The 12,951-nt window shown below is 33.8% G+C and overlaps 2 protein-coding genes across 3 annotated transcripts in view; one reads left to right on the top strand and one right to left on the bottom strand.

The window, feature by feature from the left end:
* SLCO1B3 (solute carrier organic anion transporter family member 1B3) overlaps nt 1-12,951 on the bottom strand; it is a 50,951-nt gene that overhangs the window by 11,249 nt on the left and 26,751 nt on the right. For both annotated transcript variants that reach the window (XM_045781457.2, XM_045781456.2), the window contains 7 exons: nt 11,986-12,132; nt 11,695-11,793; nt 11,197-11,427; nt 9,980-10,144; nt 8,335-8,530; nt 5,089-5,254; nt 2,796-2,980 (listed from right to left, as the gene is read on the bottom strand). In XM_045781457.2, coding sequence (XP_045637413.1) covers nt 2,796-2,980; nt 5,089-5,254; nt 8,335-8,530; nt 9,980-10,144; nt 11,197-11,427; nt 11,695-11,793; nt 11,986-12,132 — 1,189 coding nt within the window. The remainder of the gene's footprint in view (nt 1-2,795; nt 2,981-5,088; nt 5,255-8,334; nt 8,531-9,979; nt 10,145-11,196; nt 11,428-11,694; nt 11,794-11,985; nt 12,133-12,951) is intronic.
* SLCO1A2 (solute carrier organic anion transporter family member 1A2) overlaps nt 1-12,951 on the top strand; it is a 158,250-nt gene that overhangs the window by 125,664 nt on the left and 19,635 nt on the right. The gene's annotated exons all lie outside the window — the stretch shown is intronic.

Here is a 12,951-nt window from a genome sequence, read left to right as displayed (position 1 = left end):
GCATTATTTTTGTTAAGGTTAGCAGTAACTAGCACATAATGAAATCCTGTGATTACTTCCTAACCTTTAACTTACATGACCCACCCTCTTGGTTTTTCCCCACTTCATGGGACCTCCTTCTCAGTTTTCGTCAATGGATTCTCCTCCTCTTCTTGGCTTCTGGAGTTGTAGTACCTGGATCTTGGTTCTAGAATCTTTTTTCTACCTGTACTCAGTCCTTAGAAGATCTCAAAAGTGCCATGGATTTAAACAACATCTGTATGTTGCTGATTCCAAAATTTATATCTCCAGCTCCAATATTTCTCCAATAGGCATCTCAGATTTACGGGGATAGAACAAAATCTTGCTTCTCCACTTTCTCCAAACTACCATTCCCTAGTCTTCACTAGTTTGTTCAACAGTACTACCATCTTCTCAAGGCTAGAACCTTGGGATCATCCTTAAATTTTCTTTCTTACATGCCACATTAGATCCATCAGCAAATTCTATTGACTTTGCCTTAAAAACAGAAGACTGAGACTCGCATCACTTTCTATTTCTTTTACTATCACCATCTTCAATCAAAATCCCATCCTGTGAAGAACTATAGCCTTCTGTTCTCCCTGTTTCCATTCTTACACCTCAAAAACTTGTTCTCCACTCAAAAGTCAGAGTGATCTTCTAAATGGATAAGTTAGTTGTATAATTCTAATGCTCAAATGTCTCTGCTGACTTCTCAATACAATTAGAATAAACTCCAAAGTTGTCACTGTGCCCCACAGAGTGTGTATTTTCTGGACCATGCTCTTCACTTGTCCCCATATCAGCATAGCTGGCACGCTCATTTTTTTTTTTCAGCTCTCTTATCAAATGACTTCCAATGCACAATATCTGAATTAGTACCATTTACTTGCCCCCCCATTCTTAAGCTAACTTATTTTTCTTCCTAATGTTTTACAATTCTATTTTACACATTTACTTGCTTATTTTTTTATTGTTTCTTCTCTTATACCCATCCTGTCCACCATCCCTCACCGCCATTGGAAGCTAATGAAAGCAGGGCCTTTATCACTTTGTTCACAGTTCTGTCCTTAGCATCTATAATTGTGCCTGACACACAAAATGAATAGATTGAATGAGTGAATATCATCACTCCTGCTTAGTCTAGTTTTAATAACAGCCTTATGATGTAAGCATTGGAAAATCATTAATAGACTGACGTTTATATTTTTATTCTACAGTCTGTTTCACGAAAGTGTTCTTTCAATAAAATCAAAGGCTGGTGAGAGATCAGTAAATGTTTTTGACAAATGGTAATGTTTACCTCAACCACTTAATGAGGTAAAATATAAATTACATTAATGATGAAACCCTCTTTCACCCTGCAAAAGATTTTAGATTAAAAAATTAAAGACTTACTGAGATAAAGCTAATATAGATTTTTGAGAGAGGATTTTTCTGATAGATAATGAAGCTGTAATTTGGCAATTATGGAAGGCTTCTTTTTGAGTAGACAACATTTCATATTAAGGTAGAGATATAGCTGTAGAATAAATTAGTAAAAATAATTTAACAAGATTTTGGGTCAGAGTAGAATTAAACAACTGTAGACTCAGTTTACTCATGTATACTGATTTTAACAAAGCTTAAACCATTTGTTTTCTTTCCCTTCCATATCATGCTGTTGGCTGACAGTGAACTTGTGGTCAACTACCTATGCCTTAAAAATATAATTTAGATGTTAACCTAGGCCACCGTATTTACACATGTATATCTTTAAGACCTGCATGCAGGTTTTTATATGTTTTCGGTTTTAGGTAACTGAATAATTAACTTCACCAACAGGGCTTGTGTTATTTGCTCCCTTCCTAAATCTCCAATGTTATGTCATAGCCCTCTCACTCAGTATGTTCCAACCAGCCAGCTTCTTTTCACTTCTCAAACACTCCAGCTCTCCCTGGCCTTGAGGCATCATCACCTAGACCCCTTTTCTGTACAGTTCTTCATTTTGTTAATGTCAACTTATTCTCTAGATGTTTAGATTAAATGTTGATTTTTTTGAGAAGTCTCTGAGGCTTCTTCCTCACAGCTCCTCACCTCAATCATAAATTAGGTTTTCCTCTTTATTCTCTTTGATATCATTCTTTTTCCTTACTAGCACTAATGACAATTTGTAATTATGTGTTTATTTTAAGCCTATTTTTCTTACATCTGTCTTTCCTGTCATACTCTGAACTGTTTGAGAACAGGTACTTTATCTGTTTTATTCACCATGGAATATCCTTCAAGTATGGTCTAAGTATTTGTCTAATGAGTGAAGAAAGGGATGAATTCTGCTCATTTATTTTTTCTTATCTATGAGGGTATTTGAGAGACCAGGTCAAAAGCTATTTTGAGGTATATTAAAAATTTTAGAATATTATAGACTGGTTATATTATACAGTCTGGTTCCCAAATGTTTTCTTTCAACGAAATCAATAGTTGATTCACTCTGACAGGCCAATCCTGGTATAAGGCATCTCAAAATTAGAATTTCTTATAGAATCACAACAGAGATTTTTTTTTCTCACAATTGAAGCAATTGTCAATCAGTCTATGTCATAAAATTCTTAGTAAGAGGAGAAAGTATGAAATCTTTTTATCATTAATTATGACATTGTGATATCACAATAAACCTAAGTAAATGCATTCTTAGAAAATTAAAATGTAACAAAATACAAATTTGTGTTCCAAATATATTATGAAAAATATGTACATTATTAGGTGTGTTTAGAGTCTAATATACATAAAAATGCTTTTTAAAAAGTCATACTTACTTAAAAATCAGCATGATAGTTGGGGTGCTTCCCAATGAAGAGAAAAAATAATTCAAGACTTGCACCAGTGTATAAATATAAAATTTTTTTGTACATTGACTATCTCTTGGGCATTCACCCAAAGTCACCGAATTATTTTTGTTCTGGATACTAGTTACTTCCACACAACTACAGTTATGAAACACCTAAAAAACAGTTTTTGAAATATTGCAGAATATATTTAGAAGGTATGACTGGGCTATAAATACATTTCATTATATTTAAAGAAGTCTCACCCATTTGAGCTAAAATATTTACAGTGTTTAAAGAAAGCATTCTGAAAATACAGTTATTTAATAGTTGGAAGGCAAATAGTTTCCTGGATTCCTCTCTAGACAAAAAAAAATGCCATTCCCTATTAACATTTAATTTATTCTTAATTTAAAAATTAGGAAAGGATAAAAAAAATCAATGTTTGAAACTGTATATAATCTCTCATTAATATAAATACTTTTTAATATTTTCTTCCCACTCATTTTTACTTTCTATAAAATGCCTAGTTACTCTCTTTAACAATCCTACTAAGTGTCAGGGACAGGAAGGGAAGGGTTACTCAGAGAATCCAGAAAATATAGTTTTGGTCGGGGCAAAACCTGGCACTAGAATTATCCATTAGAATGGGGCAGAGTCTAGGGGAATAGGAGCTAGGCGGGGGTACTAGAATTCTACTTTGGCCCACAAACACAACATTCAAGAGCATAATGACAGATTATAGGATAGATGATGTTATTACCAGAGTGTTGAACCTCTGGGTAGACCACAGAAGGGGAAAATTTGGCAAGCAGTTTATTTAGATAGGTGGTTTTAATAAATTCTGTTTTGAGTCTAGGCTAAACTAAGGTTTAAGGGAAGCTTAAACCTATTAGTACTTTATTTACTGAAAGAAGAAGTGGAGAAGAATTTGAATCCATACGTATCTGATAATCAAGCTTTACTTTTTCACTAGGAATAATATGGATGAATCCCTTATGTATCAAGCCTACTGATCAATAAAACCAAGGACATTATTTTGAGTAATTAAGAAGGGATGATTTATTACTAAGGATTTGGTAAACAAACTCTGCAGTAGTCCTCAAATGGTATAGTCATTGTCAGTATTAAGAAAAATGTCTCCATAATACACAGAGCTTTCTTTAGGATTATAATACCATGTCTTCTCCAGGCTTTCACTAATGGACCAAGTGGGACCATGGATTAAATGGGGCACTATCAGTGAAAGGCACTAGACCCATTAATAAGAAATATGGGGTTTTAAGTATGGTCCTTGGGTCACATTTTTGCAAATTTATGGCCTGGCTTCAAAGAATCCAGGTGCTTTATTCTTCAAAGTTCTCAGGGCCCTTCAACAATACAATTAGTAGGATTATGGACAAGAAAAAGATGAAAAAAGTTTGAAAATCAAAGACAGAACTGTGTGGTAGAGAGCAATGATCATAGCTGATTATACTGCTGATGTTGGTGATAGATAAATGGCCCAGGAAATGGCTCCCCAACTTTGTGAGATATTCAATAGATTGGAAGTGGAATAGAGAACATGATACCTGATCCCCAATTACTGAAAATCAACTCAAGGAATTAAGAAGAACCCATAGTTTGCATGGAAGGGAATATTTTGAGTGAAGAAGGAAATGGCATTTCTATGGAAAATGTTAGGAATATGTAGTCAAAAGATTAAGTTATCCTGGATAGAAGTGCCACCTTTGGGGAAATCAAAATTGGAAGCTAAGAATTGGACAGTCAAGTGAGCATGAAGCCTTGATTAATTTTTTGGAAAGTTAAAAGGGTAGTGAGCCTAAAGATAAACTTGTCAGAATCGATATGCAAAATTGCATATAGATTATTGTCCTGGAAAGGAAGAGGGTGCTGACAAGTGGTCAGATCAGGACTTTCCCCTAATTTCTGAAGGGTAAAATACCTTTAATTTAATCTAATTAGTAAAATGAGGTGCTTCCTAGGGATCCTAAATGCATTTAAATTCCAGAAGGTCGTGTTCTCATAAACTCAAGGAGGAAAAGTGGGAATAATCTCAAATGATATTTAAGCAACAGAAAAAACTATCTGTGTTTCAAGGATTTTATGTGAGGCTTTCATTTACACAACCTCATAGCCATCACAATGACAGATAGGATTAGGAATCTTTTTCTATTCTCTTTTTACTAGAGACTTTACTTCTAGAAAGATTTGATAAGTTATTGCTAAATCAAATCTGCAATGTTGGTCAAGAAGAGAAGACAAAGTAAAAACGAATACTCACCATAGAATTTTTACTGCCATTTGAAAATTTGCATCCTGCTAGACAAGGTGATATGTAAGTTATTCCATTGTCTCCACAGACTGGTTCCCAGTGACTTTGATCACAATTGCAGTCTGAGTTGCAATAAGAAAGTGGTACATTTATGTGAGATGCCACTGGGTTATTTCTGGAAATATAAGGTAGACATATATCAAAAAGAGAGAGAGAAAAAGAAGGAGGGAAGAGAGGAGTAAAGAGAAAGAAAGGGGAGGACAGGAAAGGGAAGCCAAGAGGAGGGAGGAAAAGGTGGAGGGCATTAGGAAAGGGGGGGAGAAGAAGTGGGAGGGAGAAGTGGAGGAGAGAAATAAGGAAAACAGTTAGGCTTTAATAAGACAGCGAAATTTGATGAGTGATGATGCCAAAATGGCATGTTTATATAGTGTTTATTAACTTAACACCTCCCATCTTTACCCAGACATAAAGAGGATCCGTAAGACTTATATAAGAGGTCTTTGTGATTCTACCAAGAAATTACTCGTTATACAAGTCACTTCATTTTTTTGAGACTCAGTTTTCTCTTCAATAAGGTGGTAGACTAAACTTCCCAGCTTACTGTAAAGTTCCATGAATCTGTTATTTACTTTGAATTTTTAAATCTATGTTTCGACTACATAAGAAAAGAATTTCAGAACCCCTAAGCATCAATTTTTTAAAATCAAGAATAATAAAATCAGTTGAGAAAGACTAGAAAACCTCCATACACTTTTTAAATGAAATGAAAACATACTTTATAATGATTGACTGTAAAACATGGCTATATTTGTAAAATATAATCTTAAAATTTGGCTAAAATTAAAAAATGGATTATTTGAATATTTAACTTTATGCTTATAGATTATTAAAATTATTCTTTTGTTTTTGGTAAAATCTTGATAATAATTGAGAATTGATATATTATCTTTGAATAAGGAAGTAATATACATGAAGAAGTAGACTCAGAAATTCTGAAATTCTATTATCAATAATTTTACTAAAATGCATCTAATACCTAATTCTTCTTGGGAACATACAACCGAGAGAGGTTAAACATAATGATTAATGACCAAGTCCAGACATTGCCATCAGATACTCCAGTGCTCACATTAGTTCTGACCCTTTGGAGTGTTGTGACTATTCCTAAAATCAGCTTTGCCACTTGTAAGTCATAGGTAATAACATCAACTGCATATGGATATTGGGGGAAAAATTCATATGGCAGTTCTCAAATTTTTGTTCTCAGTAGCTCTTCATACTCTTAAAAGAATTGGGGACCTCAAAGGTTTTTTGTCCAAGTGAGTTATATATATTGACATTGATAGGTATATAATCAGAAATTAATACTAAAAAATTTTAATACATGGGGCACCTGGGTGGTGCAGTCATTTAAACGTCCAACTCTTGATTTCAGCTCAGGTCATGATCTCAGGGTCCTGAGATTGAGCGCCAAGTCGGGCTCCAAGCTCAGTGGAAGTCTGCTTAAGATTCTCCTCTCCCTCGGGCCCCTCCCACCCCAATCATGCTCTCTCTCTCACAAAAAGAAAAAAAAAATTTTTAATACATAAGAACACACAAGCACACATCAATAGCTACCAGACTGATGCTATCATCACATTATTGTAGCCTTAGAAAATAGCACTATACACTCACGAGAAAATAAGACTAAAAACAAATACCATCCTGGTATTATTCTAAAAATAGCTTAGAATATGCCGAGCCTTCAAAAAGGTCTCAGGGACCCCTACAGGCCCTGAGATCACATTCTGAGAAACTCTGCATTAATTCATACTTTAAAAACTCCTGTTACTAGCACTTCACAAATGCTAAATACATTGATTCTGTTATTTGCTATCATTAAACTATGAGTTTCACGAAGGCAGTGATCTATCCTATAAATCATTTTGACCTTTAAGGAGGCACTCAGGAAAATTTTACTAAATGGAGAGAATCCCATATAACTCTAGGCGCTTTCTTTTGAATAGATGGCACAGTTAACATACTTGTTTTTAGGGAACTGGCTTTAAAGCTCCTCTAAACCATGTTTGACAAGTTGGGAACCCTTGAAACTACTGATGTGATACAGCGTCAGTTTGGAGTAATTTTGTGACTTCAAATAAGTCACAGTTTCTCTGCTTCTCAACTAATAAATGAAGAGGATATAAAAGGTTTGGGCTTCATGATCTTTAAGTTTCTTTTACCTCAAAAGTTCAATGTTCTAAGTACTCTGTATTTACTGGAGTGGTTAATGGTGGATAGGAGTAATTACCAACAGTCAGGGTTAGGAAAGAGCTGAGAGATAATTCAAGACTAGTTTGACAGGTCTCCAAGAATAGGATGGTATGTAGGTAAAGAAATGTGGGGAAAATTGACAAGGTCAAACTGACATCTTGGATCCAGAGTGTAAATGCTCAGAGCCAACAATAAGCAGCACTAGGTATCATAGTTACTCAACTGTAATCCAAGGAGCCTTCCTTGTCTGAATGTGAACCTTTCTAAGCTTAAATTCTTGGCTATATTTAAGAGATGATAAGAAATCTGTACCAGAATCCTGCCCCTAATTTGGGATAGAACTATAGTACTAGGCATACTTCACAATACTTGTTAACAATACAAAGTAACGGTTTTCTATGGTCTAACATACAATTATACATAAGATATTTATTAATTCTACTGCTAATAATGATAATACCAGAATAAATAGTATTAGCTTGCAGAAAAGGAAAATTCAGTACAATATAAAGAAGTGTTTTCTTATAAAGGTAGTTGTTAACCATTAAAATTAACGGTAGATAAAAATTGTTCAGTCACTTTTGGGAAATGTTATTTATATTCCTCTTATAATACATCTAAAATTGTAGCAGTTAAGACTAAAAGTTTTGGAGTCTAAATCCCCCAATTTAAGTCAGAATCTTAACATTGCTAGTCAGGTAATCTGTGTATCTCTCTAAGCCCTGCTTTCCCTATCTATAAAATGTGGGTAAAAATACCTGTCTGTCATTGTAGGAATCTCATAAAGGATAACTATTATTATTACAACTTATGTAGGTTTTCTTTTAGGACTACAAGGAGAATTTTTTGAGATCTTAGGAAGTGGGTGTTTTAAGATTTTGTAAATTGAAATTTCTCTCAAAACAAAATTTAGCTAAGATTGCTATCTGTCCTGTTTTCCTTATAGTCTTTTACATTGGATAGTTTATACATTGTGCAACTAATATATTGGTGTATACAAACCCATCATAGGTCAAAGTTAGGCCAGCAACTGATCTGTTTTCACAAATTAATGCAAAATTTAATAGTTGAAATGTGAAGCCCAATACACTGGTGCAAAATGATAATTTGGCAATTCCAAGCAAGGTAAGTTTGAATTTTTTAATGATATATCCTCCTATAAATATTCCAGTTGCAAGAGTTGGTAAGGTTATGGTTCCTAGAAATAAAAGAAGAGAAAAAAACCTGTGATTATATAAATATGGTTATTCTGAAATATTTTATAAAGGAAACACAGAGTGCATCGACCAAATTCATCCCATCTTATTCCATAAGTAGAAAGCTGACAGCCCTGGGTGGAGGTTGAAGACCAGTGTACCACATGGGAGAAAGAGAAATAATTTCTTGATGCCAATGCTGAGGATTTGGGTTCTCTAATAGCAAAAGTCAGGGATTGAGAATATTTGAATGTCTTGATGGTTTTTATGAGGGATTTTCTTTTTCTGGAAAACAGCAACAAAATATCGTCTTCCTGCCTATAAGACTTGCATCTTACCATCTAAAATCCTTTACACGTTCAACAGTACAACAAAAACTAATGATGTACTATATGTTGGCTAATTGAACATAATAAAAAGAATAAAAAATAAAATAAAATCCTTTACATCTCCTCAAAATGAAGAGTTCCAATCCTTAAAAACTTGTTCCAAATTTGCCCATCACTTTAAAATTAACTACTAGAATTAATACCTCTTCTTTATCCAAACACACATTTGCCCTTTGATGATAAACAGACCTAAATATGGTATTAAAAATATTGATCCCTGGTATAACTTTTCCATGTCACTGTCCTACGAGAATTATTAAAGGTAATGATCCCTCTACAAACAACAACAGCAAATTCAGGCTGGGAACCTGATTGGGAGTCAAACTTAACTCTCATAATTTAAATTTTTATCTTAAGCTCAATAAAAGTATCCAACAGAATTATTATTTTCTTGTTTTCTTACAACCTTCTCAGAGATACCACTTGATAAATTCAGTTTAATTTATCAAATATTTACTGAGTTTCTACAATGTGCTGAGCACTGTACAGGGTAATGTACAGTACAGATTCTTAAGAATCTCGTATTATACTGGATGTGAAGGAAGAATGGTATAAGAAAACCTTTTCTTCATAAGCATGATTTAATATGTCATTGGAAATAGATACCATAACAAAGTAACTCCCAAAATATGATACTTGTTTGAATTATGTAGACATCAATGTTGTGTTTAAGTTGATTTTTCTTTTGTCCTATATTTTGTAAGTAGCTGAAGCCTGGTTCAAAGTGCGTGAATTATAAAATTTTAATGATTAAATTACAAAAGGATTTGTCTCAGGATCTCAACGTTATAAAATAAAATTATGCAGATACTATATTTAAATGTTCCATTCACACACAGTTTTTCTTTTAGGAGTTCATCTTCTCAAAAATAACATGAGATGCAACTTCAAAGGCAGAGCAATGATGATATTATGAGATCAACAAATTTGATAAGACTTGCAAAGAATAATTGGAAATTATATTTACTAAAATATAAAATTACCTTCACACAAAATGTCACTTGAAACTCAATTACTTGGTAATATACAGCTTATCAAGCAAATATAAATAATGTGTCTTACCAAGCAAAATGTTAGCTTCAGATGCTGACTGACCATACTGTTGCTCTATATATTTGAAGACATAAGTAATAGCACCAATATGGCTGCTGGCTAGCAATAATGACAAAAACTGTAATATAACATATAGGGGATTGGTAAGGATGCTTTTCAAGGACTGGAAAAAACCTATAAAAATATAAAAATAAAATAGAATGCAGCTTAAATGGGTGTTAATATCTTAATTTTATAAATGTGATAAAAGTTATAGAAGATTGAAAATTACCTAAACACATAACACAGAAAATCAGAGTATCCTACAATCCTGCTGTCAACAGTTTTTTATATTTTCCTTCATTTTTCAATATGTTCATTAATATCTACTCAGTTTATTTTACCCCAAAATGAAATCATACATACATGCTGTTTTGCAACTTGCTCAGTTCACTTCATATCTGGTTATTCTTAGCACTCTACCATACAACTGCATATATCATTAATTCATTTATTCATTCATTCAACAAATATTTGGTTTTCAGCTGGGTCCCAGGCAATATGCTAGGTGCTCAAGAAACCAAAGTGAATAGACATGCAATGTCTCTTTCTTGTTAGCACTTAATATCATTATGTTAATAATAAAATTATTAAGTAAAAATTTACCTTAAAGACAGTATAATCCAAAGTTCACAGAAATGAGAAGACTAAAGTTAAAAAAATTATAAAGTTCAGTTTAGTACCAGGACTCAGATCTGTTTCCTGGTAGACAGCTTTTCTACTATAAAAAACTATCAGTAGATCTGGCAGTATTATTAATCACTTTTCTTATGGTGCAAGGAGAGGAAGAGAATAATAATGTGTGTCTCAGATGACATTATGACAATAATAGTACAACAACCTGTGCCTACAAACAGGTGTGTAAGAAATTCATAACTTCTGTTTGTGGCAAGAATTTTGTGATCTAGGTCTGTAATCAGAAGGTTAACCAACTGAAATAGAAGTTAAAAGTGGAAGGAATTTCTTAGAAAAATAGCAAGTATCAGAGTCTTGCAAGACAGAACCGGATGTGGTTATTTAGAGAGGGATGACATGGACTTTGAAACATTTTTCTCTATAGATCTCTAAAGGTATCCATCAGATATAGTCAGAACTAAGCTTTCTATCCAATGGCAACTAAGACATAGTTTCATCTACTCTCACTGAAATTAATAATTCCAAATTGACTATGAATGCGAAATACTTACCAGTAATATTTTCAGTAACATTTTGCCTGTGGTTGGTCACATTAGCCATCTGAGTCCTTTCCTCATTTGTTTTGAGCAAATCCAAAGATGTTTCTTTCCGTGATTTATCCAGACTTTTGGGCAGGAAAAAGAATGGTATGGAAGACATAATAGATAACATTCCAGCCAAAAGGAAACCAAGCCACCAAGCACCAACCCAACGAGAGTCCTTAGGAGTTATTCTGATATTGCCTAGAATAAAGAATTAGAAGCAGCCAGTCAAAAAATCATTTTGAAATGCAATAAATTCTGAGCAATAGTATTAATGATTGCTGTCCTTCATAGATGAAGAAAGTAAAGTATATTACATCAATTCTGACACACTTTTTTTTTTCTGTTCACACTTCATCACACAAAGAGTCAGCAAAAGAGTATTAAAAAAGTGAATTCAGTATTTGGAAGAATGGTGTCCTGTACTTGAAAAACATTATTATGTTACCGTGTTCTGATTATACTTACTGAGATCTACATATCCAATATCCACGTACATTTTAGCAGACAGAGATCCCTGTATAAAGCCAATGATTGGACCAATCATTGATAGCGCATGCAAAGTGCCTGAAAATATTATAAAACAATTTTATCAGATGCTAAGAATACATGGTTCTTTTTCAATATGTTTTTTAAAGTAACATTATACATGTCTAAAAATATTTTTTAATAAGGAAAAGGATGAATTTAGGAACACTATTATAACAAGGGTGGACCCAAGGAAAGTAGTCACAAAATCTAATATTTTCTGTACGTTACCTAAATAAAAAGAAGAATGTCCTTCTTCAGCAAAATCATCAATGTAAGAAATCCCCAAGGGTACTATGGGGGTTTCCCCAATTCCACGGAGCATATTACCCAGGAGTACATATATCCATTCATATGACCTGGATTCCCTTTCACAGCCTATGTAGACAAGATAGAGTTTTGTTTTTTGTTTTTTGTTTTGTTTTTTTTTAAGATTTTATTTATTTATTTAACAGAGAGAGAGACAGCCAGTGAGAGAGGGAACACAAGCAGGGGGAGTGGGAGAGAAAGAAGCAGGCTCCCAGCGGAAGAGCACGACGTGGGGCTCGATCCCAGAACTCCGAGATCACGCCCTGAGCCGAAGGCAGACGCTTAAGACTGAGCCACTCAGGTGCCCCTAGAGTTTCATTTTAAATATTAATTTTAGCATTCCTATTAGAAACTCAACTACGAGGGCACGTATTGCATGGTGCACTGGGTGTTATACGCAACTAATGAATCATCGAACTTTACATCAGAAACCAGGGATGTACTGTATGGTGACTAACATAATATAATAAAAAAACATTAAAATTAAAAAAAAGAAACTCAACTACTTTATTTTTATTTATTTTTTAAAAATTTTTAATAATTTTTATTTTGTTATATTAGTCACCATACAGTGCATCCCCAGTTTTTTTTTTTTAAAGATTTTATTTATTTATTCGACAGAGATAGGGACAGCCAGCGAGAGAGGGAACACAAGCAGGGGGAGTGGGAGAGGAAGAAGCAGGCTCATAGCAGAAAAGCCTGATGTGGGGCTCGATCCCAGATCGCCAGGATCACGCCCTGAGCCGAAGGCAGATGCTTAACCACTGTGCCACCCAGGCGCCCCTCTTTTCTTGTTACTTCTTAAAAGCTTTTTATATATGATATATATTAACAGTTTTGTCTTACATACATAAGTTGCAAATTTTTTCCTGTTTGTTGTTTAATCAC

Source organism: Ursus americanus, chromosome 25, assembly GCF_024610735.1.
Source record: "Ursus americanus isolate L20-20 chromosome 25, mUrsAme1.1.p, whole genome shotgun sequence".
Lineage (NCBI taxonomy): Eukaryota > Metazoa > Chordata > Mammalia > Carnivora > Ursidae > Ursus > Ursus americanus.
The sequence above is the reverse complement of the archived record's forward strand: the minus strand, read 5'-3'. Positions and strand labels throughout refer to the sequence as shown.